Consider the following 24,623-nt stretch of genomic DNA (forward strand, 5'->3'; position numbering starts at 1 on the left):
ACAGTGCATGCCAGATCTTAGTTCCCCAAACAGGGATCGAACCTGTACACCTTGCAGTGGCAGCCTGGAGTTTTTAACCACTGGACCAGCAGGGAAGTCCTCAGGTCTACATTTTAAAATCTCACTCCAGCTAGTGAGCAGAGCCTAGGGCAGGAAGAAGACTGAAGAGCTGATGAAGGGCCCTTACAGTGGCGCAGTGAGAGGCGCTCGTGGCCAGTTTGAGGCTGTAGACTCCAAGGGGCCCTTGGCTGCCCCTCAGGCCGAGAAGCTCAGCAGCAAGGCAGGGTGATGGACACTTGACCCCAGCCTGCCTATCTGTGAGAACCAGGCTCACCAATTTCCATCCTGCAAGCCCGCCCTGGCTCTGGAGACCTGTGGCAAAAAGATGCTATTTTTAGAGAGCTGGGTGTTTACTTGAAGGATTTGAAGACTGGGTTTTATTTTTAACTACTCTCCCAATGGCAGGGACCCACTGGTGTGGACTTAGGAAGTCAAGTGGAAGTTGGACTGGGCTTTGGAAACCCAAGGGAGTGAAACAGCCTGCGCTTGGGGAAGGATGAAGCTTAGAGGAAATGCCAGCTTGCCTCTCTGAGTTCCACTCGCCTGACTCTCTGGGTAAGAAGGATGATGATAAAGCTGGCCGGGGCCTCTCCTTACCAAACACCAAGACTGCATAAAGTCCTCTACACACATCATCTCATTTAGTCCTCATCACAACGTGGGAGGCCAGGCTGTTAACTGTTCCCATGCTGCAGATGAGGAAAGTGAGGCTCAGGAAGGACAAAGGACATAATGTCTGCAAGAAACAGAGTAGGGGACTTCCCTGGTGGTCCAGTGGTTAAGAATCTGCCTTGCAATGCAGGGGACGCTGGTTCAATCCTTGGTCGGGGAACTAAGATCCCACGTCGGGGAATTAAGAACCCACATGCTGTGGGGCAACTAAGCCCTTGTACCACAATGAAGACCCAGCACAGCCACAAAAAAGAAACAGAGCGGGATTCGAACCCCAATTTCTTCACCTCCCCAGGCTTTCAACTGCTCTGCCATACAGAAGGATGGCTGGCCAGGCACCAAGGTCAAGGCACGGAATATCAGACTGGCAGGATAGTAACCTGAAATGTTAGCACTCAAAGACTTTTTCTTCCAACAGTGCTTAGGAGGGTAGAGTCTGGATCAGAAAATCTGAAGCCTTGTAGTATCAGTTACTTGGGGACTTTGGGCTAGTTTCCTCATCAGTGAAATGGGTTACTATAATAAATAGCACTTCCCTCACGAGGAGTTGGCTCCATCCTGGTGGCTCAGACAGTAAAGAATCTGCCTGCAATGCGGGAGACCCAGGTTCAATCCCTGGGTCTGGAAGATCTCCAGAAGAAGGAAATGGCAACCCACTCCAGTATTCTTGCCCAGAGAATTCCATGGACAGAGGAACCTTGGGGGGGGTGGTGCTACAGTCCATGGGGCCACAAAGAGTCGGACACGACTGAGCAACTAACACTTTCATGAGGATTAAATGAAATGATGCGTATAAAAGGGAATTAGCACAGAGTCCGGTACCCAGTGGTCAGAACGTGGCCCTGACCTGTGCCTGGCCCCATCCTAAGGGCTTGATCCTCTCATGTGCCCAAGGCTGGTCCTCTCATGATCCCTATCTTAGAGATGAGGAAATGGAGGGACAGAGGGACTTCCCTGATGGTCCAGTGGCTAAGACTCCACACTCCCAATGCAGCGGGCCTGGGCTCAATCCTTGGTCAGGGAACTAGATCCCCCCTGCTGCAACTAAAGATCTGCTGTGGCCAAATGAATAAAATAAACTATAACTGCAAAACTTAAAAAAAAAAAAAAAAAAACAAACAGAAATGGAGAGACAAACTTTAGAGGGAAGGCACTCGCCCATAAGGCTATCAAGCGTCCCGGACTAGAACCCAGGCAGCCTGGCCCCGAGTCTGAGCCCTCGAGCACTTGGTCGTATGGCCACCTCTATTATTCCCACCGTTACTGTTATTCCAACACCCTGTGTCCAGGCCCTTCCAGTGATGCCCCCTGAGTCCCTGGAGCTGCTGCACTGAGGCCCAGCTCAGGCGCCACAGTCAGGGCCAAGCACTGGCTTCGCAGGGTTGGACCTTCTACTGGGACATGGGGAAATCCTGGGGTTGGAACAAAAAGATGATCTTTCTCCCCAAAGTGCAGGCTGTTGGCCTGTCTGTTCTCTGACTGCTATTTAGGCTGAAATATCAAGCTGGAAAGTTCCAGAGCCAGACTGAGCCACAGTTTATAGGGCCAGGGATGGGGAAGATAAAATGCTCTTTTCCACCTCCCAGATCCCTGTCCTCTTCCTGGTCGATCTATTAAACGTGACCCAGAAACCAAGTGAGGTTTCACAAGAGCCCCCCACACTCTGTCCTATGGCCATGCTCCTCTCTTTGGGTCACTGCCCCTTTTGAGGCCTCAGTTTCTCCATCTGCTAAATGAACACACGGGGCGGCATTCTCTGACCAGCTTTGTCTGAGGACTGACGGGAGTGATGTTGAGTGTTTTCTCTGCACCTCCACTCTCCGAGCTCCGAAGGCCTGGCTCCCCCACTCTGCCCTACAGTCTGAACATCTCCCTGCTGCCAGGGACCCAGGCAATCTCTTCTCTCTCCCTAGACCACTGGGCTCAGAGGCCTTAGAGTCACAGCTGCCTCGTGTATATCATGAGAATCCAGCTCTGACAACTCAGGAAATTCCATTCATCCTGGGCTTCGGTCTCTGGGAGCAAGGGGATTTTGTCCATCTGGCACTTCTCAGAAGAGGGATAGGATGGGGGGGGCAGGAATCCGGGGTTTGGGGCCCTTCCAACATGTCGAGGCCACCCCCTGGGCATTTAATCCTCCCTGATGGAACCCCATATCCAGGAATCTCTGGAGGTCAGCTGGAAATAGAACAAGGGAGAATTTCTGCTTCTGTGGGCCTGGGCAAGTTAACAGGGACCACTGGGTTCATGGAACACCCGACTGTCCTCAAACAATTTGGCAAAGATGCAAAAGACTGACAATCATGGTGTTGATGATGGTGTGAGGAAAATACCCTCTTATACATTGTTGGGGTGGGTTATAAATTTGGTGCAACCCTTTTTGGAGATGAACTGGGATTCTGATAATAATTAAAACACACATTCTTTTTGACTCAGCAATTCCACTTCTAGGAATTTAACCCATAAAAGTACATCTGTGCAAGCAAGGATGGCAGGCAGAGACATGGGAGCATCCCAGCAGGCTAACAACTTGGCCTGCCCTGCAATGATTACTCTGAAATATCTATTGAACATATATGGGGAGGGGGCAGTGGGACCTTAGATAGGGGGGATTTGGATTTTTTTCTTGTTTGTGTTAATCCACTCAAGGGTACCATAGACCTTTTCAGGGGAGAGACCACTGAATTTACATTTTGACCATGAATGTCAAGAGTCAGTCCCTTGCAAAGACCTGGGCTAATGGCCTTATATTTCCAATGCATTCAAATGATGCCTGAGTGGCCCTGATAGGATAGGGTACCTGGCTGAGCCATCCCTTTAACCAGATCCATGAGCAAGAACATGGGTCCGAGGCTGTTCACTGCAGCCTTGTTTGTGATCGTGAAAACATGAAACGCTTTCAATCTCCGTCAAGAGAGATCTGGTTAAATAAACCATGCTGCCTCCAAACTGCGGAATATTATGCAGTTGTGAAAAAGACGAAGGCCGTATGTCCATAAGATGAAGAGATCTCAAAACATATTGAGTTTAAACGCAAAATGAAGAACATTATGTAGGCAGTTCGGTTGTGGAAAATAAAAACAAAAAAATCACAAACCAGAATAGGTAAACGGAATGATGCTGTGAGTGAAGTGTTAACAATGGCTACTTTAAAGGTACAATCAAAATGGAAGTAGAAATGAGGTTTTATTAGTTTTTATCTTCTATCATTCTGAATTTCCTTACATTTCAGCAAGTACGCTGTTCTGAACAATGTAAAAAAAAAAAAAAGAAAAAGAGAAAAGAGAGAAATTACCGATCTGAAGTGGCAGAAACTGTCCCAGGTAAGATCACAGACTCTGGGGCCAGAATTATAGATCACTTACTACCTATGTGACTTGGAGTACGTTCTAACAGTCTCTATGTGCCACAGTTAGAATTAGATGAGTGGATTTAGCTAAGCATTTAGAACAGTGCCTGCTGCATAGTTAGTTCCAAACTCCTTAACCTGGCGTTCAAAGCCGTCCTCACCTGGCCCTCAGCTGCCTTCCCAGCCTCGTCTCTAATCACTTTCCCCCCCCATGGCACCCCAGCCAATGACTCATGGCTCCCAAAATAAACCACACACACTCCTACCTCCGTAGCTTTACCTGGAATGACCTTCCTCTCCCACTTCTCCACCTGGCAAACTCCTAAGCAGACTTACCCACAACCTGCAGGGAATCTCCCAGACCACCTCTGGGGCAAGTAGTTACTCTTTGTTCCTCTAACACACCACTGATCGTGTCAAATTCCAGCCTGTCTTGCTCACTAGGCTGTGAGTCCCCAGAAGCTGCTAACCATGCTGAGCCTTTGGGTGTCCAGTGTCCCAGTACAAGCTTGGCCCAGAGTAAGTGCTAATCAACAGTTCTGAAAGAAAACCAGATAAAGGTTAGGTCACGGTTAAGGCCATTCTAGAACCAGATCTCTTGGCTCTGGGGTCTCAACTCCCAGCTCTGCCATTACTCAGAGGAATGATCTTGTTTGAGATACTCAAACTGTCTGTGCCTCAGCTTCCTCATCCATAAAATGGGAATAATAGTACCTTCTTCATAGGGTTTTTCTGAGGATTGAGTTAATATAACTAAGGTACTTAGAATCCTTCTGACTCCTAAAAACTACATAGATTCTTGTTAAATAAAAATTAAATAATCAGGCACAAACATGGGAAAACTTAGCCCAAGGCCAGCCCCTCTTCCCAGGATGGTCTGCAAAACCAGGAGGTATTGGAATTGAGTGCTGCTGCTGCAAAGTCACTTCAGTCATGTCTGACTCTGTGCGACCCCATAGACGGCAGCCCACCAGGCTCCCCCATCCCTGGGATTCTCCAGGCAAGAACACTGGAGTGGGTTGCCATTTCCTTCTCCAATGCATGAAAGTGAAGAGTGAAAGTGAAGTCGCTCAGTCGTGTCCGACTCTTAGCGACCCCATGGACTGCAGCCTACCAGGCTTCTCCACCCATGGGATTTCCCAGGCAAGAGTACTGGAGTGGGGTGCCAGTGCCTTCTCCGAAAATGAGCGCTGGCAGATGTGAAATCACAGCCTGAAACAGCACCAGGACTTCCCTGGGGGGGGGGGGGGTGTCCAGTGGTTAGGAATCCTCCAGCCAAGGCAGGGCACATGGGTTCCACCCCTAGCCTGGGAAGACCCTACGTGCCACCAGACAACTAGGCCCGTTAGCCACAACTACTGAGCCCAAACTCTGCAACAAGAGAAACCACCACATCAAGCCGACTCACTGCAACTAGAGAAAGCCTGTGAGCAGCAACGATGACCCGGTGCAGCCAAAACTAAACCAATAAATAAAAACTCTTCATAAAAAAAAAGGGAAGAAACAGCACCAGACCCATTCCTTTTGTTAGTCAAGGACCAATGCTGGTCAGGTGTACAGGTCTCTCACATCTGTCGATCTCTAGCCAATGTCTCTTTTCAGCAAAAAGGCTTAGCATCTTTGGCCTTAAGGTTGACCTCAGGTTGACCTCAGACTTGAATAGCATTCTGTTTTCAGAACGTCCCGTGATATGGGTCTCTTATTTTTAACAGTGTTCCAAAGTCTTCCTTTTCAGTAAGTATACATAAAGTAAGTTGATTTAAAGATAGAGATTAAATTGGAAAGGTCCATATGGTCAAAACATGGTTTTTCCAATAGTCATGTACGGATATGAAAGTTGGACCATAAAGCAAGCTGAGAGTCGAAGAATTGATGCTTTGGAACTGTGGTGTTGGAGGAGACTCTTGAGAGTCCCTTGGACTGTAAGGAGATCAAACCAGTCAATCCTAAAAGAAATCAATTCTGAATATTCATTGGAAGGACTGACGCTGATGCAGAAGCTCCAATACTTTGGCGACCTGATATGAAGAACTGACTCATTAGAAAAGACCCTGATGCTGGGAAAGATTGAAGACGAGAGAAGGGGACGACAGAGGGTGAGACGGGTTGGATGGTATCACCGACTCGATGGACATGGGTTTGAGTGGACTCCAGGAGTTGGTGATGGACAGGGAGGCCTGGCATGCGGCGGTTCATGGGGTCGCAAAGAGTCAGACATGACTGAGTGACTGAAATGACTGAAGTTGGAAAACAGAGGTAATATGTGGATGTAGCAAAAATTGGGACTGTGGCCTGCAGAAGATACAAGCCTGGGAAATTGTTTTTGGGACTGTGAGAGATGACAGGCTTCCCTCCAGCTGATATTAATATCACTCTCAAGGGAGACTCAGATCAGTACAGAATGACTTGTTATAACACAATTCATTGTTAACAGTGTACACCTCCTTGCCACGCCTTCAAAGCAAAGGCCCTTTACATGGGCTATCTCTTTTATCCTCTGCAATAATACTTTGAAAGAGAATTAATGTGATTCCCAGTTGACTGAAATGGAAAGTGAGGCATAGAGAACTTGCTTAAGGTCGCACGGTTTGTAAGAAGCTGAACCCAGATTCAAACCGGGATCTGTCCAATGTCATAGCCAGGCTCTTGGCTCTAAGCTTGCCAAGCTCTTAGCTTCTGCTCATCTGAGAAATTCACCTCCCAGCAACTCACAACACCATCTCTAACCCTGCATTCAACCTGGGAACTTCCAGGGTCAGTCAGGGAGTGGGTGAGAATCGGGGTGGGGACGTGGAGGACACATGTATTCAGGGGACCCTATCTTCAGGGTCACACCGATGCCACCGTGGTCCAGAACCTGAGTTGTTGCAAACGTTACACCCCGGGGAGGCTGAGAACTCCCGCAGACCAGCCCCTGCCTCTGCCGCGGTGGCACAATGACAACAATAACAACAAGAATCCTAGACAATGACAACAGCACCTAATATTTATTGAGTGCGTCCCCTTCTGGCCCTTGTCCTGAATGCTGCGTATATACTATCTGGTTTAACTTTTGTGAAAACATTTCGAGGCAAACATTCATCTCCTTTTAGACATAAGAGCATTGCAGTCTGGAGAGAAGACAAGACATGGCCAGCAGCAGCAGAGGGCAAGCTCCACTCAGAACCTCCCCCTGTGCTCCTTCCAGAAGGGAGCCATTTATCAGGGTGTTGGCATGACAACCAGAAGGGTTTAGATGCCTCCTCAAACATCCCAGCTTCCCTCCACGGCCCAGCATCCATGACCTTAAAAGGCATTACAAAAAGCGAGAGTAGCCACAAGATCAGAAACCCTGAAGAGAATTCCCCCTTGATCACCTAGTGGCTATGAGCCTTTTTTTGTCCCTTTCCATACCTCAGTTTCCTTATCTGGTCAGTGAAGGAGCTGGACCATCTCCTTAGGGCCCTGAATGGGTCTAGGAGCAACTCTGCCCAAGAAAAGTATAACATGAGACACACGTGCAATTTTTTTTTTTTACTTTTCTAGTTGCCACATTCAAAAATGTTGAAAGAAACAAGTGAAATTTATTACAATAATATGCTTTCTCTAACCCATTATATCTAACATATAATCATTTCAGGACTTCCCCAGCGGTCCAGAGGTTGAGACATCGCCTTCCAACGTAGGTGATTGCAGGTCAACCCCTGGTTGGGGAGTTAAGATCCCACATGCCTTATGGCCCAAAAAAAAACAGAACATAAACAACAGAAGCAATATTGTAGTGAATTCAACAAAGCCTTTAAAAATGGTCCACATCCCCCCCGCCCAAAAATATAAACATTTCAAACTGTAATCAATATAAAAATTTATTACTAGGTTCCTTTACATATTTTTCTTACGAAGTCTTTGAGAGCCAGGGTCTGCTTCACACTTACAGTGCATCTCAATTCATATCAGCTACACTTATAAGACCTCAACAGATGCACATGGCCGGGGGCCACCATATTGGACAGCACAGAGCTAGAGTCGCCTTTGTTTAGAGCCCATTTTAGGGAGTGAGACATCTCAGCTCTCTCCCTTCTCCCTGGGAAAGCGGTCCTGGTCCTAGACTTTGAGCTGAGAAGTTCTTTCAAGCTCAGAGCAGACAATCTGAGGCCACAATGGAGAGAAACCCCAGGCTGCCTGGGCCAAGGAGGCTGGTAGGAAGGCTCTCTGTTCTCTGCAGCCTGATTACTCAACAAGGCCCCCGGGAGCAAGGCTCCTCCTAACCCAAAGATTCCCTTAATTGGAAATTCAATCTGAGCTTAAAACCGAGTCAAGCAGCTATCCACGCTACCTCCCGCACCCCAGCACCACCAGCCCTGTGGGCATCCAGGATAAGGAATCCTAACCTCCCCTCCCGGTGGCACCGCGTGGAGGAAGCTGGCACCACCTTCTCACTCCTGAGACTCAGTGCCCAGCCGTGGGCCTGGCAGCTTTCTTGGAGGGAGCTCAGTGTCTTCATGTTCAAGGGCACAGCCTTGGCAGGAAGGACAGGGAAGGTAGGGAAAGCAAGGGGGCGGAGAGGGGCAAGCTTTTGTCCCCAGCAGGGGAAGACCTTGGGGAAATCCTTCCTTCTCTGCAAGCTTCCATTTCATCACCTTTAAAATCAAACATGTTAAATGATGGCAAAGACTGCTTTGACTGTTGGCTGCTCTGTGCCAGGCATTTTTTCAGGTATTATCTCATCTACTCCCCAAAACAAACCCAGGAAAGAAAGAAGAGCAGGATTCAGAGTGGTGAGGCAACTTGGGCAAGGTCACACAGCAATTCAATACAAGAGCCAGAATTCCAACTCGTGGACTTCTAAATCAAGAGTTTAAGCTCTTACCTCATTTAAGCTCTTTTGAGCCCCAGGCTGGCACAGGACAGTCTTGGCTTATGCCTGTCGTAACTATATACACTTGGCATAATAACTTTAAATGTTCCTTTGGAGAGAAGAGACAAATCTTCCATACAGAAGAATTTCTAGTTACGTATATGGATTACTTTCCCCTCCAAAAGGTAGAGGTTAATCCCAGACCCTTTCTGAGTGTGGGCTGAACTGGATGTCTGGGATCCAAAGATTAAATTAGGGGAAGGAGAAAATGGTAATTTGACAGCAGAGAAATACAGCAGACACCACCTTAAAGTCTGAAGTTTAGTTAACAGTAAGGTATGAATGTTGGCTTTGATGAATGTGTCACTGTAATGAAAGAAGTTGACATTAGAGGAATCGGGGTTAAGAGCATATGGGAACTCTCTGTACTACCTTTGCAGCTCTTCAGTGAGTCTACAATGATTCAAACATCAAAGTACTATTTTTAAAAAGTGACCCCTTGGGACTTCACTGGTGATCTACTGGGTAAGACTCAGAGCTCCCAAGGCAAGGGGCCTGGGTTCAGTCCCCAGTCAGGGAACTACATTCCACATGCTGTAAAGATTGAAGATCCCGTGCGATGCAAACTAAGACTCTGCGCAGCCAAATAAATATTATAAAGCGCTCATAAAAGCATCCAATAAATCATATGACTATCTGGCTCTGCCCCAACCAAAAAATCTTAAGAAAATTAACCACACCTTCTTTCTGCCTTAATGACAGTAACTATTCACACATTCCTAGCGACTGAAAGTTTACAATGTTTAGAGTGGGCAAATGTGCCCATTAAAGCTTTGGAACCAGAAATCTAGGAGCTGAAGCCCTGGTTCTCTCACTTGCTTGCCAGGTGGCCTGAAGCGTACTGTCTTCCTTCTCTGGGTCTCAGTTTCCACATCTGTAAAACGGATTCACGAAAGGACACGATGACTAGCAGTATCTGTGGAGCCCTAGGCTAGGTGTCCAGCATGGTGGTGGGTACTCTGATGTGCCACCCACTTTCCCCTTCAGAACCCAGGACTTATTTCTCCCCTCCTCCTGCCCTCAATCCAGCTGCTCAGAGTGCAGCCTACTGTCAGTCCTGTCCAGGGACTGCCACTAGCTAGAGAGAGCCGAACAGCCCCAGGTCATGCACCTTCTGGAGGTCAGCTTGGATTCAATGCAGAGGCTCCAAAGATCCAGCTCCCTCAGTTCAACTTGGGAGAACTTTGAAGGTCCTCTCCACTGCAGGGTGCCCCTTGGGGTCTGCTGAGGCATTGTGGAGATTGCACTGCAGCCCCGCATGACCCTCTGCCCAATCCTGTCTCCTTTCCTTCCCCAGATATTGATCCTCAGAATGTGCCTGTAAACCTCCTGCATATTAATCTCCATCTCAAAGTTGGCTTCCGAGAGAACTCATCCCATGACAGAACTGTGAACCATTGGACGTGCACTATGTTTCTTAACCCTCAGACCCACCCCATTTTTATAGATGAGACAACTAGGTTGATTTAGCCAAGAACATACAACTAAGAAATGGTGGCATCGCAGACTGGGAACGGAAGTTCAGATGGGCAAACTGAGTTGCCCAGGTCTGAGCTGAAAGATGAAGGAGCTAAGACTCAGCCCTTCATCTGCGTGACCCTAAAGACTACAGTGTGGAACCCTCCATCCCAGGCCATTTCAAGCCGCCAGCAGGAGGGTTCTCGGCAAGAGGACAGGCTGGTACCTCTCACCGCTGTCCTGCCACACCCTCTGTTGCCCCCGCAGTTCATCAACACCTGCAAAATGGGCTTAACAGCAGTACCTACCTCCTCATGACCTTGTAAAAATTAAATGAGTTACTATACATCCCTGATGGCTTCCCTGGTGCTCAGATGGTAAACAATCCACCTGCAATGCAGGAGACCTGGGTTTGATCCCTGGGTCAGGAAGATCTCTTGGAGAAGGGACTGGCAACCCACTCCAGTATTTTTGCCTGGAGAATCCCATGGACAGAGGAGCCTGGTGAGCTACAGTCCATGGGGTCACAAAGAGTCAGACACGACTCAGCAACTAATACACATACATGAAGACATCAGAATGGTGACTGGCTCACAGGAAGCCCATTTTAAGAGTTAGAATATAAACAAATCATATAAGCAGCATAAAGTTGCAACTGCGAATGTTGTAAGAAGACCTCTATGCAGCTGAGTGAGAGTCAGGCTGTGACAGGGGGTGAGGCTTCATCAGCTCTATATGGGGGTCAGACTTGACCCGATCTCTGAAGGAGGAATAGAAATTAAGGGGCAGTAAGAGGAAGGAAGAGTAGGCCAGGCAGAAGAATCAGCAGGAACAAAAGCCTTCGGATAGAAAGAACTAGAGAAGGATGATGAAAGGCCAGTATGACTAGTACAGAGCCAAAAATCCAGGTCCTAGGACACGGTGGTAGAAAATGAGGCTGGATAGGAAGGTAGGAACCACTTACTACCTGGGCACTCACTACCTGGGTGATTTGCAACTTTATCTTTCAGAGCCTCATTTATATAATCTGTAAAATGGAGATAAAAATAGTACAAAGTCATTAAGGAGACTGAATGAGTCGATATTTGTAAACCACTTAAAATAATGCCATGCACACAGCAGGTATTTTAAACGTTTGAAGGTAATATTGGAACTTTTTCTGAAGTACAGTGAGAAGACATAGAGGGGCTCGAATATGGAGGAAAGCGTAGGTACTGAAGGGATGGAGAGTGGATGGATGAAGGGCTAGCGGACAGGTCAGTGGAGGTGGCTGAGAGAACGAACAGGGGGATGGGTTGCTGGGTCTGTTTGGGTGATGAAGGTGGTTGGATGGATGGATAACGGGTGGATGGCTGGATGACTGGGCAGGTGGTAGAAGCGGATGTTGTTTCAGTGGAAGGAAGCATGATTGGGTAAAGGGGTGACTGAATAAATAGAGGAAATCAGATGAATGAAGGTGGTGGGGTAAATGGGAGGGCTGGGAGAAGCTGAGTGAATGTGGGTGCTGAGGATGAAGGGATGGATGGGTGGGTGGTTGAACGGGTGTCTGGGTGGTTGGAAGAATGGTTGTGGATGGATGGGGGGGGGTGAGTGCTTGGTTGAGTGGTGTAAAGATGGAAAGCTGAATGGATAGATGAAGAAATGGTTGGGTGGAGAAGGTGGCTATTATACAGGGGCTGAGTGGATGGATGGATAGAGGAGCTGGGTGAATGGAGGGATTGCTAGGGTGGGTAGTAGAGAAGTTAGGTGAGCGAAGGGGTTGGATGAATGGATAAATGGCAGGGTGGTTGATGGGCGACTAGGTGGTTGAATAGGCTGTTGGGTGGTTGGATGGGTAACTGGGTGGTATGAGTAAACAGAAAATTAAGTGGCTGGGTGGGTGGGATGGACAGTTGGGTAGAGAGATGGTTGTTTAGGTCAATATTATAAAAGTTGGGTGACTGTAAGGTTTAAGTGAAGGGAGGGGTTGGCTGGGGGGGAAGAATAGAGTATGTAAATGGATGGATGATGGATGGACAATGAATGGATGGGTGCACAGCAGACATGAGATCCCGAAGCACCGCCAATAAACCCTCTATATAAAGGCTTGGGGGGAACCCCCTGGTGGTGAAAGAAGCAGGAACAGGGCCTCCGAGGTTGCGCTGGCCCGGGACCCCTTCCCGGGGTGGGACGCTGCCCATCCGCGCCCGGCCCGGGGGTCCTACCTGGAGGCGGCGATCTCGGCCTTCTGGCGCGCGATGGCGGCGGCGCGCTGGGCGCCCTCCACGCTGTGGTCCACCTTCTGGCGGACCTTGCTGCTCTTGAGCGGCAGCACCCGGCGCTTGGTGCCCTTGACCAGCACGTTGTGGCGGTACTTGCCCTCCTCGCGGCGGCCGTCGGGCAGCGTGGTGCAGCCGTAGCCGTGGCGCAGGTTGTCCAGCCACTCGCCCTCGTAGCGGAGGCCGCTGGAGCGCTCGCTCACGCCGAAGCCCGAGCGCTTGTCGTTCTTCCACTCGCCCATGTAGGTCTCGGTGGTGGTGGCGTCGATGTCGGCCTCGAAGGGCGCGGCCTCGTCGGCGCCCTCGCCCAGGCTGCCGGTGGACGCGGCGTCGCTGGCGCCCGAGCTGAGGTCGCTCTTGAGGAAGCTGACGCGGCTGCGCTGGCTGCCCAGGGACGTGCGCGACTCGGCGCGGCGCAGCTTCCCCAGCAGCGCGCCCCGCTGGAACAGGCCGCCGCCCTTGGCCGCCCGCGCCACCGCCTCGGCGTTGGCCAGGAGGCTGAGCGCGAAGCCGCCGCGCGGGATGGCCGGCCCGGGCAGCGCGGGGCCGTCGGCGGCCGGCGAGGAGGGCGAGTCCGGGGCCAGCGTGCCGTTGCTGTGCTCGCTGCGCAGGGACGAGAGCGACGTGCGCAGCGGCGAGCGCACCACCACGGCCATCCCGTAGGGCACGCTCTGGCGCACGCCGTAGCCGTGGCGCATGCCGTTGGTGAACTGGCCTTGGTACGTCCCTGCGGGCGAGGAGAAGACGGTCAGTGGGGCCCCCAGGGCTGCCAGGGAGCCCGGCCATGCCCCGGGCCAGGCCGTCGAGGGGCAGGGGATTTGGAGTGACCGGAGCCAGCAGGCCTCCGAGGGTTGAGATTGCCTGTGTGAGAACACATGCCTGAAAGCCAGGCGTTGATGCAGTGGTGTGAATAGTCCCGTTGGTGGAAACCTGGCAAGGTCACGAGCATGCCAGACGGAGTGAGGTGGAGTGACGCAGAGCATCAGTGTGTGAAGCTGTGCCAGCAGGCGAAGCCCCTCGAATGCATGGAGTTACACGAGTGTGCCAGGACATGAGCAGACAATGTGTATATTTCTGCTGGTGGGAACGAACTAGAGTCTTTAGTGTGCCGAACAGAGTGAGGTTGAGAGAGCCTTTTTAAGTGAAGAGTGAGCAGGTGAGGCTCTGTGAGTGTAAAGTTAACTGAGCGTGCATAGAAATGGAATCACACAAGAGAAATGAAAAGTGCCAGAGCTAGAGTGGGTAAGACAGTGAGTTTGTGCAGTAGTGTGAAAATTGCATTTGTGTGAGTGTGCAAGGTAGGGGAGCATGTGGAAGCATGAGTGTGCAAGGCAGTGTGTGCACAGAGGGTGACCGAGATCACCAGCGGGTCGTCATGAGATGTATGTAAGTTTATGAAAGCTTTTGCAGTCTTAAGTGTGCAAGGACAGGTAAAGGAGTGAAGGTGCAAGACTGTTAGAGGATCAAAAAGTGCAAACTTGTGAGCAGGCAAGGTTCTGTATGTGAGGTTAAATGTTTGTGCATGGTTATCCTGGTGTTCAAGGTGAAGTGAAGGTCCAAGGTCATGAATGGCTAAGGCGGTGTTTTCATGGTGGTATGAATGTTGGAGGGCATGGGCAAGTGTGTATTTGTGCAAGGCCATGTGTAGAGAAGACCTCGCTCTGTTTGGCACAGTCTTTTGACTGTATAGGCTCATGTGTGTGATGCAGTGTGTACACATGGCGTGAGTGCCTAGCGCAGGTGACATTACGGGCATGTGTGAGGTCTGAGTACGCAAGGCCATCTGAGTGTTAAAGTGCAACGTAATCTGAGATTGAGACACCCGATGCTGAGTGAGGGTGTGAAGTTGGGCGCATTAACGAAACTGAGACCGTGTGACACTACATGTGTGCAGGACGTGGCGTGTACAGGGAGCTAGTAGCCAGACGGCCTTGAGTGTCCGTGGGTGTGAACACATGAGCTCCTGGGAACTAGAATCTGTGCGTGTGACTGTGACATGCATAGAGGGGCAGAAGAGAGTAGTGGTTAGAAGCACAGACTCCGGAGCCAGGCTGCTGGGTCTGAATCCTGCCTTGGCCCTTGATAGCTGTGTGACCTTGGGCAAATGACTTAACCTCTCTGTGTCTCAGCTGTCTCACCCGTTAGAACAGATTAACAGTTGCCTCTTACCTCATAGGGTTGTTGGAGGTTTAAATGAGTTAATATTGCTGATGAACTATGAAGGAAAAGATATGCCTGTGATTTTGTGATTCTGCAAAGTTGTGCTAGTGTGTGTGGTCGCCTAGCTGCATGAACAAGCTGATACAAAGCTACAAAATAGCTTCATATGAATTACACCCCCAACCTAACAGGCTGTGCTCCCTGGGGCTCCATCCAAGACCGCCCCCCCCTCCCCTGTCCTCCCTGGGGGATTGCATCATCTGGTGCTTTTATAACTGCCACCTATCTCCTGCTGGTTATCCTGACTATATCCCCGACCTCTTCCCCTCTGCAGTTCCACCTTGAAGACAGGTGCCCCCAGATGTGACACACATCTCCAACTCGTCACCTCCCCTCGAAGCTCCCCAACACCTGTTCTGCCTTCTTGATCTTCCTGCCCGCAGCAGCACCCCTGAAAGCCATTTCTCTGCCTCCATCTTTGTGCCTGGAATAGACAGAACAGTGCCTGACACATCATGTTCGCTGAAGTGAGGGGGCAATTCAGAGCCTTTGTTTTAAACACAAGCTGATATGCAGCCCTGGTTAACCAAACAACCAAATGGCTTCCCAACAAATACCCAGGATGGCTGCTAAGGGACCCCTAAGGTCAATCCAACAGGCATGCTCCCATTCAGACCTTCACACTGGTTGTTCCCTCTGCTTGGAACTCTTTTCCCTCCCAATGTCCTTGAAGTGTTTGCTCACTGAGGCTTACCTGACCACCCTATTTAAAATTACAATCTGCCTGGGACTTCCCTGGTGGTCCAGTGGTTAAGAATCCACCTTGCAATGCAGGGGACACAGGTTTGAGTCCTGGTCGGGGAACTAAAGTCCCACATGCTGCAGAGCAACAAAGCCTGCGACCACAACTAGAGAGTCCCTGCACCAAAACAAAAGCTCCTGTGCGACACAACAAAAGTCCGCATGTTGCAATCAAGACCTGATGCAACTAACTATTAAATAAATGTTTGTAAAAATAAGTAGAATGCTACCCCCCACCCAGGTTTCTTTCACCTTCCTTCCTTGCTTTTTGTTCCTTGATAGCATATCTAATATTACATATATTTTGCTTTCTCTTTTGTTTTTTGACTATCTTCCCTGGGTTTTCTTGGTGGATCAGTGGTAAAGAATCCACCTGCTGACATGGAAGATGCGAGTTTGATTCCTGGATCAGGAATATTCCCTGGAGAAGGAAATGGCAACCCACTCCAGTATTCTTGCCTAAAAAATCCCATGGACAGGAGTCTGGCAGGCTACATGGGGTTGCAGAGAGTTGGACATGACTGAGCGCACACACACACACACACACAGATACACGGCACGTCTCCCTAGCAGAATGTAAGTTCCATAAATGCAGGATTTCCATTCTTTTTTGTTCACTGTTGTATCCTTAGGACCTAAAATGATAACATCATTCAATAAATATTGTTGAATAACAATATTCGATACATATTTGTTGAAGGAATAAGTGAGTGAATAGCATGCATTTTATAACTATTTTCTCTTCTTTCTGCTCTAGCCAGCTGAAAATGGATCTGCAAAAATGACCAGAGAGATGTTTATAATGGCTCCTATAAGACTCACCCAACATGACACAGTTAATAAATGCAGAGTGTCACAACTCACATCCATATCTGACTGTGCTCCTTCCAAAAGTCTCAGAAGGAAAAAGAAAGAAAATGAGACAGAGAAGTGGACAAGAGACAGGACATTTTGGACAGACAATGAGACAAGAACAGGACAGAGAAAATGGAAAGAAAAAAAGCTAATCTCTGGATTGAATAAATTTGTGAAATCAAATCAACCAATCTACCTTTAGCTTAAATTTGGCATGAGATGGGCTGACATGGCCCCTTTAAGCCCAAGAAAAACTGAGACTGCAATAGGAGAGTGGCTCTTGGCCTCCAGTTGGGGAGGAAACAGCCAGGCTATATTAGGAAACTTACAAGCAAGTGACAAGAAGCGCAGACACCCAGGGGAGGTTGGGAGTGACGGGGCCCTGGGAAGGGGAAGAGCCAAGTGCTGGGGTCATTCCCTGCCTGACTCTCTCTAAGACAGGACGGTTCTCTCTGGAGACAGGAAGAATGCATCCAAAGAGGGAGAGGGGAACCCACCCACAGCCATCTGGCTGAGAAGGGCCCTCTGTGTAAGGAAGTGCTTCCTCATACCCTTTGGGATGGCCCCTCACTTGAACTTGTAGACATTACAGGGCTTGCCTGCAGGGTAAGGACCAAAATTCTCAGCAGCCTGCAAGGCCTGACGTGGGCTGCCCCTGCCCACCTCTCCGGATTCATCCTGAATGGCTCTCCAGGAATACTTGCTTTCCTACCTCAGGGCCTTGGCACATGCCTCCCCTCTTTTTCTTGGTGTGCTTTTCTCCTCTTTCCTCCCCTAGTCAACTTCTAGTGACATTTCAAGCTTCAGCTTAAGTCTGACTTCACCTAGGATGATTTCTTGTGCCCTCCCCCACCCCCCACCAGATACTGCCACATGATGTCAGTACTTCTGGGCATTGTGTGCAGTCCCAGCCAAACAATGATTATGACCGTTTATTCACCTGAAGCCTTTCCTACCAGACTGTGGCTTCCAAGAAGGATGGGATCCTAACACCTGGGGAACCTGGCAGCATCTCCTGAGTGAACCTCACTGTTCTTTCAAGGTCAGGAACTGTATCGTGTCTTTTTCCTCACAACTCAGCGCATAGTAAGTGCTCAGTTGGACCTGGCAGTGGCTGCCAAGAATATTCACGACTAACTCTGGGAGTTACTAGGATATTTGTAAAATACTGATGATGGCTGTAACCACAGTAAATGCCATCCTAATATACAGACCAGACTCCTCAGTTTAATGAAGCCGACATAGTGCCTTTTCCTTGCAATTCTCGTTCAGATTTAGTATGGAATAATCTGGGCTGGGCTTCCCTGGTGGCCCAGTGGTAAAGACTCTGCCTACCAGTGCAGCAGACACGGGTTCGATCCCTGATCAAGGAAGATCCCACAGGCCACGGGGCAACTAAGCCCATGCGCATGCACCACAACTATTGAGCCTGTTCTCTAGAGCCTGCTCACCACAGCTACTGAAGCCCACGTGACCCAGAGCCTGCTCCGCAACGAGAGAAACCACTGCAACGAGAAGCGTGAGACCTGCAACTAGAGAGTAGCCCCCACTCTCTAAAACTGGAGAAAAGCCTGCACAGCAACGAAGACCCAGCCCAGCCAAAACTAAATAGATGCATAAAATTATATCAAAAAGAATAACGTGAGTTTTAATCATAACTCTTGACACTGGGTAGTTCTAAAACATGCATAAGTTATTGAAGCCAGTTAACTCTCAGTTATGTCTATAACTATAACAAAGAGGTAATGATACCTCCTTCCTGTGGCTTTTCACTCATTCCTGTGAATCAAGTGTTTGCAATGAACTGGCCTAGGTGCTGGGGATGCAGTGCAAATAAGTAGATGTGGTCCCTGCCCTCAAGGGGCTTGGAGTCTAGTGCCAGCAATAGATTGGATTTATTTAATCATCATAGGAATAAACGTTAGGCAGCCCCAGCAGTGTGATCCAGAGAGACGACCGTCCAGTTCTTGGTTGGCAGCGGGATGGGGAGGGTTGGTTGACCAAAGATTAAGTGAACTCTATGTGAGGCAGCTAGCACACAGCAAGTGCTCAATAAAGGCTAGCTTTTTGGCAGGTCAAAGTCTTTGCTCAGAAAAGCTGGCCCAGAAAGGATTAACTGGGAAGATGAAGAGGAGCCAGGGAGGAGAGAATGAGACCAGCTCTGGTTTTCTGCCTAGGTCTGCGTGATTGTAAGAAGGCGGGCTTATGTCCTGGGATGCCCAGCTTTTGCTGGTTTGGGGACACTCCTGAGTCAGGGAGGCCTCAGAGCTTCTGTCCTTGGGAGGAAGAACATTTGGGGGATCTGTTCATCAGTGAGACTTGTCCCCTACACACAGAATGGAGGAGTTTCTGGAAGCCACATCTGTCGTATAAGATCCACCCACCTAGGGCCAGAGTTTATGGCTTAATTGACCTGGATACTAGAAAGCATATCAGATGATTGTAATATGCATTCTGTCAACGTTCTCCACTGACCTCCAATCAGCCAGCATGCTCTGTCCCTCTGTTGTAAAGCCTGCTAACTGAGACCCTTAGCACCTTGATGTACCCATTTGGCAGCCTGTGCTCTAGCAGATCCATGCCCCTGTTCCCACATGTGGAGTTGTCTATTTAACTGTTCCTAAATCTATTCACTTCTACTGTACGCATTATTTATTTGTTTGTTTTAATTATCTTTGGCTACGCTGGGTCTTTGTTGTTGTGTGCAGGCTTTCTCGAGCTGTGGTGAGCAAGGCTACTCTTTAGCTGTAGTGGGTGGGCCTCTCACTGAGGTGGTTTCTCTTATTGCGGAACACAGGCTCTGGGTGTGCAGGCTTCAAGTTACAGTCCACGGGCTTAGTTGCCCCAAGGCATGTGGAATCTTCCCAGTGCAGGGATCAAAACCACACCCCCTGCATTGCAAAGTAGCTTCTTAACCACTGGATCAATAGGGAAGCCCTGGACCCATTATTGAAATACTGTTTTTTATTAACATTTGTTCTCTAAACCAATGGACTAAGAAATAGAGGAAAACGACAGAATGGGAAAAACTAGAGATCTCTTCAAGAAAATTAGAGGTACCAAGGGAACATTTCATGCAAAGATGGGCTCAATAAAGGACAGAAATGGTATGGACCTAACAGAAGCAGAAGATATTAAGAAGAGGTGGCAAGAATAAACAGAAGAACTGTACAAAAAAGAGCTTCACGACCAAGATAATCACGATGGTGTGATCACACATCTAGAGCCAGACATCCTGGAATGTGAAATCAAGTGGGCCTTAGAAAGCATCACTACAAGCAAAGCTAGTGGAGGTGATGGAATTCCAGTTGAGCTATTTCAAATCCTGAAAGATGATGCTGTAAAAGTGCTGCACTCAATATGCCAGCAAATTTGGAAAACTCAGCAGTGGCCACAGGACTAGAAAAGGTCAGTTTTCATTCCAATCCCAAAGAAAAGCAATGCCAAAGAATGCTCAAACTACCACACAATTGCACTCATCTCACATGCTAGTAATGTTCAAAATTTTCCAAGCCAGGCTTCAGCAATACGTGAACCGTGAGCTTCCAGATGTTCAAGCTGGTTTTAGAAAAGGCAGAGGAACCAGGGATCAATTGCCAGCATCCGCTGGATCACCGAAAAAGCAAGAGAGTCCCAGAAAAACATCTGTTTCTGCTTTATTGACTATGCCAAAGCCTTTGACTGTGTGGATCACAATAAACTGTGGAAGATTCTGAAAGAGATGGGAATACCACACCACCTGACCTGCCTCTTGAGAAACCTTTATGCAGGTCAAGAAGCAACAGTTAGAACTGGACATGGAACAACAGACTGGTTCCAAATAGGAAAAGGAGTACGTCAAGGCTGTATATTGTCACCCTGCTTATTTAACTTATATGCAAAGTACATCATGAGAAACCCTGGACTGGAAGAAGCACAAGCTGGAATCTAGATTGCCGGGAGAAATATCAATAACCTCAGATATGCAGATGACACCACCCTTATGGCAGAAAGTGAAGAGGAACTAAAAAGCTTCTTGACGAAAGTGAAAGAGGAGAGTGAAAAAGTTGGTTTAAAGCTCAACATTCAGAAAACGAAGATCATGGCATCTGGTCCCATCACTTCATGGGAAATAGATGGGGAAACAGTGGAAACAGGGTCAGACTTTATTTTTGGGGGCTCCAAAATCACTGCAGATGGTGACTGCAGCCATGAAATTAAAAGACACTTATTCCTTGGAAGGAAAGTTATGACCAACCTAGATAGCATATTCAAAAGCAGAGACATTACTTTGCCAACTAAGGTCCATCTAGTCAAGGCTATGGTGTTTCCAGTGGTCATGTATGGATGTGAGAGGTGTACTGTGAGGAAAGCTGAGCACCGAAGAATTGATGCTTTTGAACTGTGGTGTTGGAGAAGACTCTTAAGAGTCCTTTGGACTGCAAGGAGATCCAAGCAGTCCATTCTAAAGGAGATCAGCCCTGGGTGCTCATTGGAAGGACTGATGCTAAAGCTGAAACTCTACTTTGGCCACCTCATGCGAAGAGTTGACTCATTGGAAAAGACTCTGATGCTGGGAGGGATTGGGGGCAGGAGGAGAAGGGGACAATAGAGGATGAGATGGCTGGATGGCATCACCAGCTCGATGGATGTGAGTTTGAGTGAACTCCAGGAATTGGTGATGGACAGGGAGGCCTAGTGTGCTGCAATTCATGGGGTCACAAACGGTTGGACACGACTGAGCAACTGAACTGACTGACTGACTGATGAGTGTACAGAAGAAGAGAGTCTAACTTCTCCAAAAACAAGATGAATGTTTTTGGGTGTTCATAAGAGAGGAGAAGGCGATGGCACCCCACTCCAGTTCTCTTGCCTGGAAAATCCCATGGACAGAGGAGCCTGGTAGGCTGCAGTCCATGGGGTCGCTAAGAGTCGGGCATGACGGAGCGACTTTACTTTCACTTTTCACTTTCATGCATTGGCGAAGGAAATGGCAACCCACTCCAGTGTTCTTGCCTGGAGAATCCCAGGGATCGGGGAGCCTGGTGGGCTGCCGTCTATGGGGTCACACAGAGTCGGACACGACTGAAGCGACTTAGCAGCAGCTGCAGCAGCAAGGGAGAGAGTTCCTTAAGAATCGCTCTCAAACTTGGCATGAATGGGCTAACTATAAAAGACTTGGAAAAAAATATAAATTTTTAATTTATAAATTAAATTTAATTTTTTGCTCCATTTTAAAGAAACCAACAGAAACCAGAAATTGTAAATGATACATTACAGGAATGGAAGGCAGACAATGAGAAACTCCACTGAATATCTACACTCTGTACATAAATGTGACAGGGCTTCCCTGGTAGCTCAGCTGGTACAGAATCTGCCTGCAGTGCAGGAGACCCTGATTCAATTCCTGGGTCAGGAAGATCCCTGGAGAAGGGATAGGCTACCTACTCCAGTATTCTTGGGCTTCCCTCATGGCTCACATGGTGAAGAATCTGCCTGCAATGCAGGAGACCTGGGTTGGATCCCTGGGTTGGCAAGATCCCCTGGAGGGGGAGTCACAGTCCATGGGGTCACAGAATCAACACAGCACATACCTAAACGTGATATAAATTAAATATCACAAGAGACTTCCCCTGGCGGTACAATTGTTAAGATTTTGAGCTCCCAGTGCAGGGTATACAGGTTCGATCCCTGGTTGGAGAACTAAAATCCAATGGCCACATGGTGCAGTGAGAAAATAAATAAAAAATGAATATCTTAAGGTTTATAAATCATTTAAAAATCTTTCTCTGCTCTCACTAACATTCAATTAACCAAGTTGCATTTGGCATTGATGACAGCAGATTAGAGGGCTTCTACTTCGGTTTTAAACATCAGTGTGAATACATCTGCTGTGACAAAGAGATGGGTCCATCTCAGGAAAGAAGATACCAGATGGGTAATTGAAACTAAGACAAGGAGAATAAAAGTCTGTGTATGCCAGTACCCTGATGTGTGACTTTCCCATAGGGTGTGAATGCAAGGTTTGGATGAGTTTATTTAGGGCAACACTGCACTTTTGTTTTTCTTTCTCAAGTAAAGGATGCTTCTGACCTGAGTCACTGGGGACTCTGTCTTCTACCTGGTCCATTGGAATTTTCCCAACGTGGTAGGTGCAGGTCATTCTGTTCAGACCACAAGAGGCCAAACTAGAGATGTGTCGCCTAGAAGATTCTCTCAGCTATACAACCTAATGATCTACTGAGGCAGGGTCTCAAAAAATGTGTTTCTCAAAACTGGTGTTAATAGTTTGTCATGAAAAAAATTCCGACGTCAAGACAACTTGAGGAGGTTAAATGAAATGAGTTTTTCTGACTGTGAGACTATGCCAGAAGAATTATTTTATATATTGTTTTATATATTTTATATAAACTATATATATTATAAAATGTATTTTATATATATGGCAGTGCTTGGGTCTCTGGGTCTTAATTGGGACATGTGGGATCTAGTGCCCTGCTGCTGCTGCTGCTGCTAAGTCGCTTCAGTCATGCCTGACTCTGTGTGACCCCATAGACGGCAGCCCACCAGGCTCCCCCATCCCTGGGGTCCTCCAAGCAAGAACACTGGAATGGGTTGCCATTTCCTTCGCCAATGCATGAAAGGGAAAAGTGAAAGTGAAGTTGCTCAGTTGTGTCCGACTCTTCACGACCCCATGGACTGCAGTCTACCAGGCTCCTCTGTGCATGAGATTTTCCAGGCAAGAGTACTGGAGTGGGGTGCCATTGCCTCCTCCTCTAGCGCCCTGACCAGGGATCAAACTGAGCCCCCTGCATTGGGAACGCAGAGTCTTAGCAACTGGACCACCAGGGAAGTCCCCAGAATTATTCTTTAAGAATTTTTCTTAATTCTTCACTATTCCTCCCATGTGACTCTGAGAAAGATTCTCAATTCAGGGGTAAATCCTGATTTACACTTTAAGTGCTCCTGGGGACCATGAGTCTCCAAGTGGTATTGCTATTTATTCAGAAGGCCATCCTGAAGAATATCTATCAGGATTAGTAATGGGTTCCATGGAACCCGTTTTGGGAAATGACATTACAATTGCTGACCCAACACTTTGAGTGACAGAGCCTCAATTTTTGCCCAAGTGTCCAGTACTCCTCCCATGTGACTCTGAGAAAGGTTCTTAATCCAGGGGCAAATCCTGATTGCTCCATGTCAAGCATTAAAGTCTATCTAGCTTGCCAGTGATTGGATTAGACATGAGCGTGTGATGAAATCTGACCTTAAGACTCGAGGGTAAGTTGGCTAGCGGGTTGGGGCAAGAGAGACAAGAGGGGTTTCTTAGCCCTAATAAAGAGATACATGTGGAGAAACATACCCTCTTTTTCTGCTGGATGTTGTTGAATGTGGACATGACTCCTGGAGCAGTGGCAGCCATATTGGGACCATGAGGGTAACTAGCTGAGAGCAAAACTCACACTATGTGGATGGCAGAGCAAAAAGATAGCAGGAGTCTGGGTTCTTGCTGATGCTGTTGCACCTCCAAATTAACTGATCCTGAGACTTCCCTGCCTCTGGAGTGTTGTTATGTGCAATTAGAAATATCCTTATTAAAAAGATCTGTGCTGTCCAATAATGGTAGCTACTAGCTGCATGTGGTTATTGAGTACTGGATTGAAAATATTTAGTACAGAAAAGAATGTAAAATATCCCACTAATAACTATATATTGATTACATGTAGAAATGATAGTTTTTTTGGATAACGAGTTAAATAGAAGATGTGACACTGTAAAGCAATTTTCCACCAATTCTAAAAAAAGATGCGATTAAAATTTATTTCACATTTTAAAATGTGGCTACTAGAAAATTTTAAATTACACTTGGAGCCCACATTATATTTCTGTTGGGAAGTGTTAGGTTGAGGTCATTTGGAAGTTAGGGCTTTCTGTTACTTACAGACAGAAAAAAATATCCTAAGAGATACAGGTATAATCATTCTAACTTTACAGCCAGGAAAATTGAAATGAAAAATGTAAATGACTTGCTCATGATCATACCAGTGTGGCAGTTGTTGGAGATCACAGCTGAGCATCCAGACCAGTGCCTTCTCAGCACCTCTAAGAACCTGAGAACACCCTTTACAAGTTA

General features: G+C 47.9%; 1 protein-coding gene across 1 annotated transcript in view; it reads right to left on the reverse strand.

Moving 5' to 3' along the window:
• JPH2 (junctophilin 2) overlaps nt 1–24,623 on the reverse strand; it is a 73,074-nt gene that overhangs the window by 32,989 nt on the left and 15,462 nt on the right. The window contains exon 2 of the mRNA XM_018057897.1: nt 12,641–13,421. Coding sequence (XP_017913386.1) covers nt 12,641–13,421 — 781 coding nt within the window. The remainder of the gene's footprint in view (nt 1–12,640; nt 13,422–24,623) is intronic.

Source organism: Capra hircus, chromosome 13 (assembly GCF_001704415.2).
Source record: "Capra hircus breed San Clemente chromosome 13, ASM170441v1, whole genome shotgun sequence".
Classification (NCBI taxonomy): Eukaryota; Metazoa; Chordata; class Mammalia; order Artiodactyla; family Bovidae; genus Capra; species Capra hircus.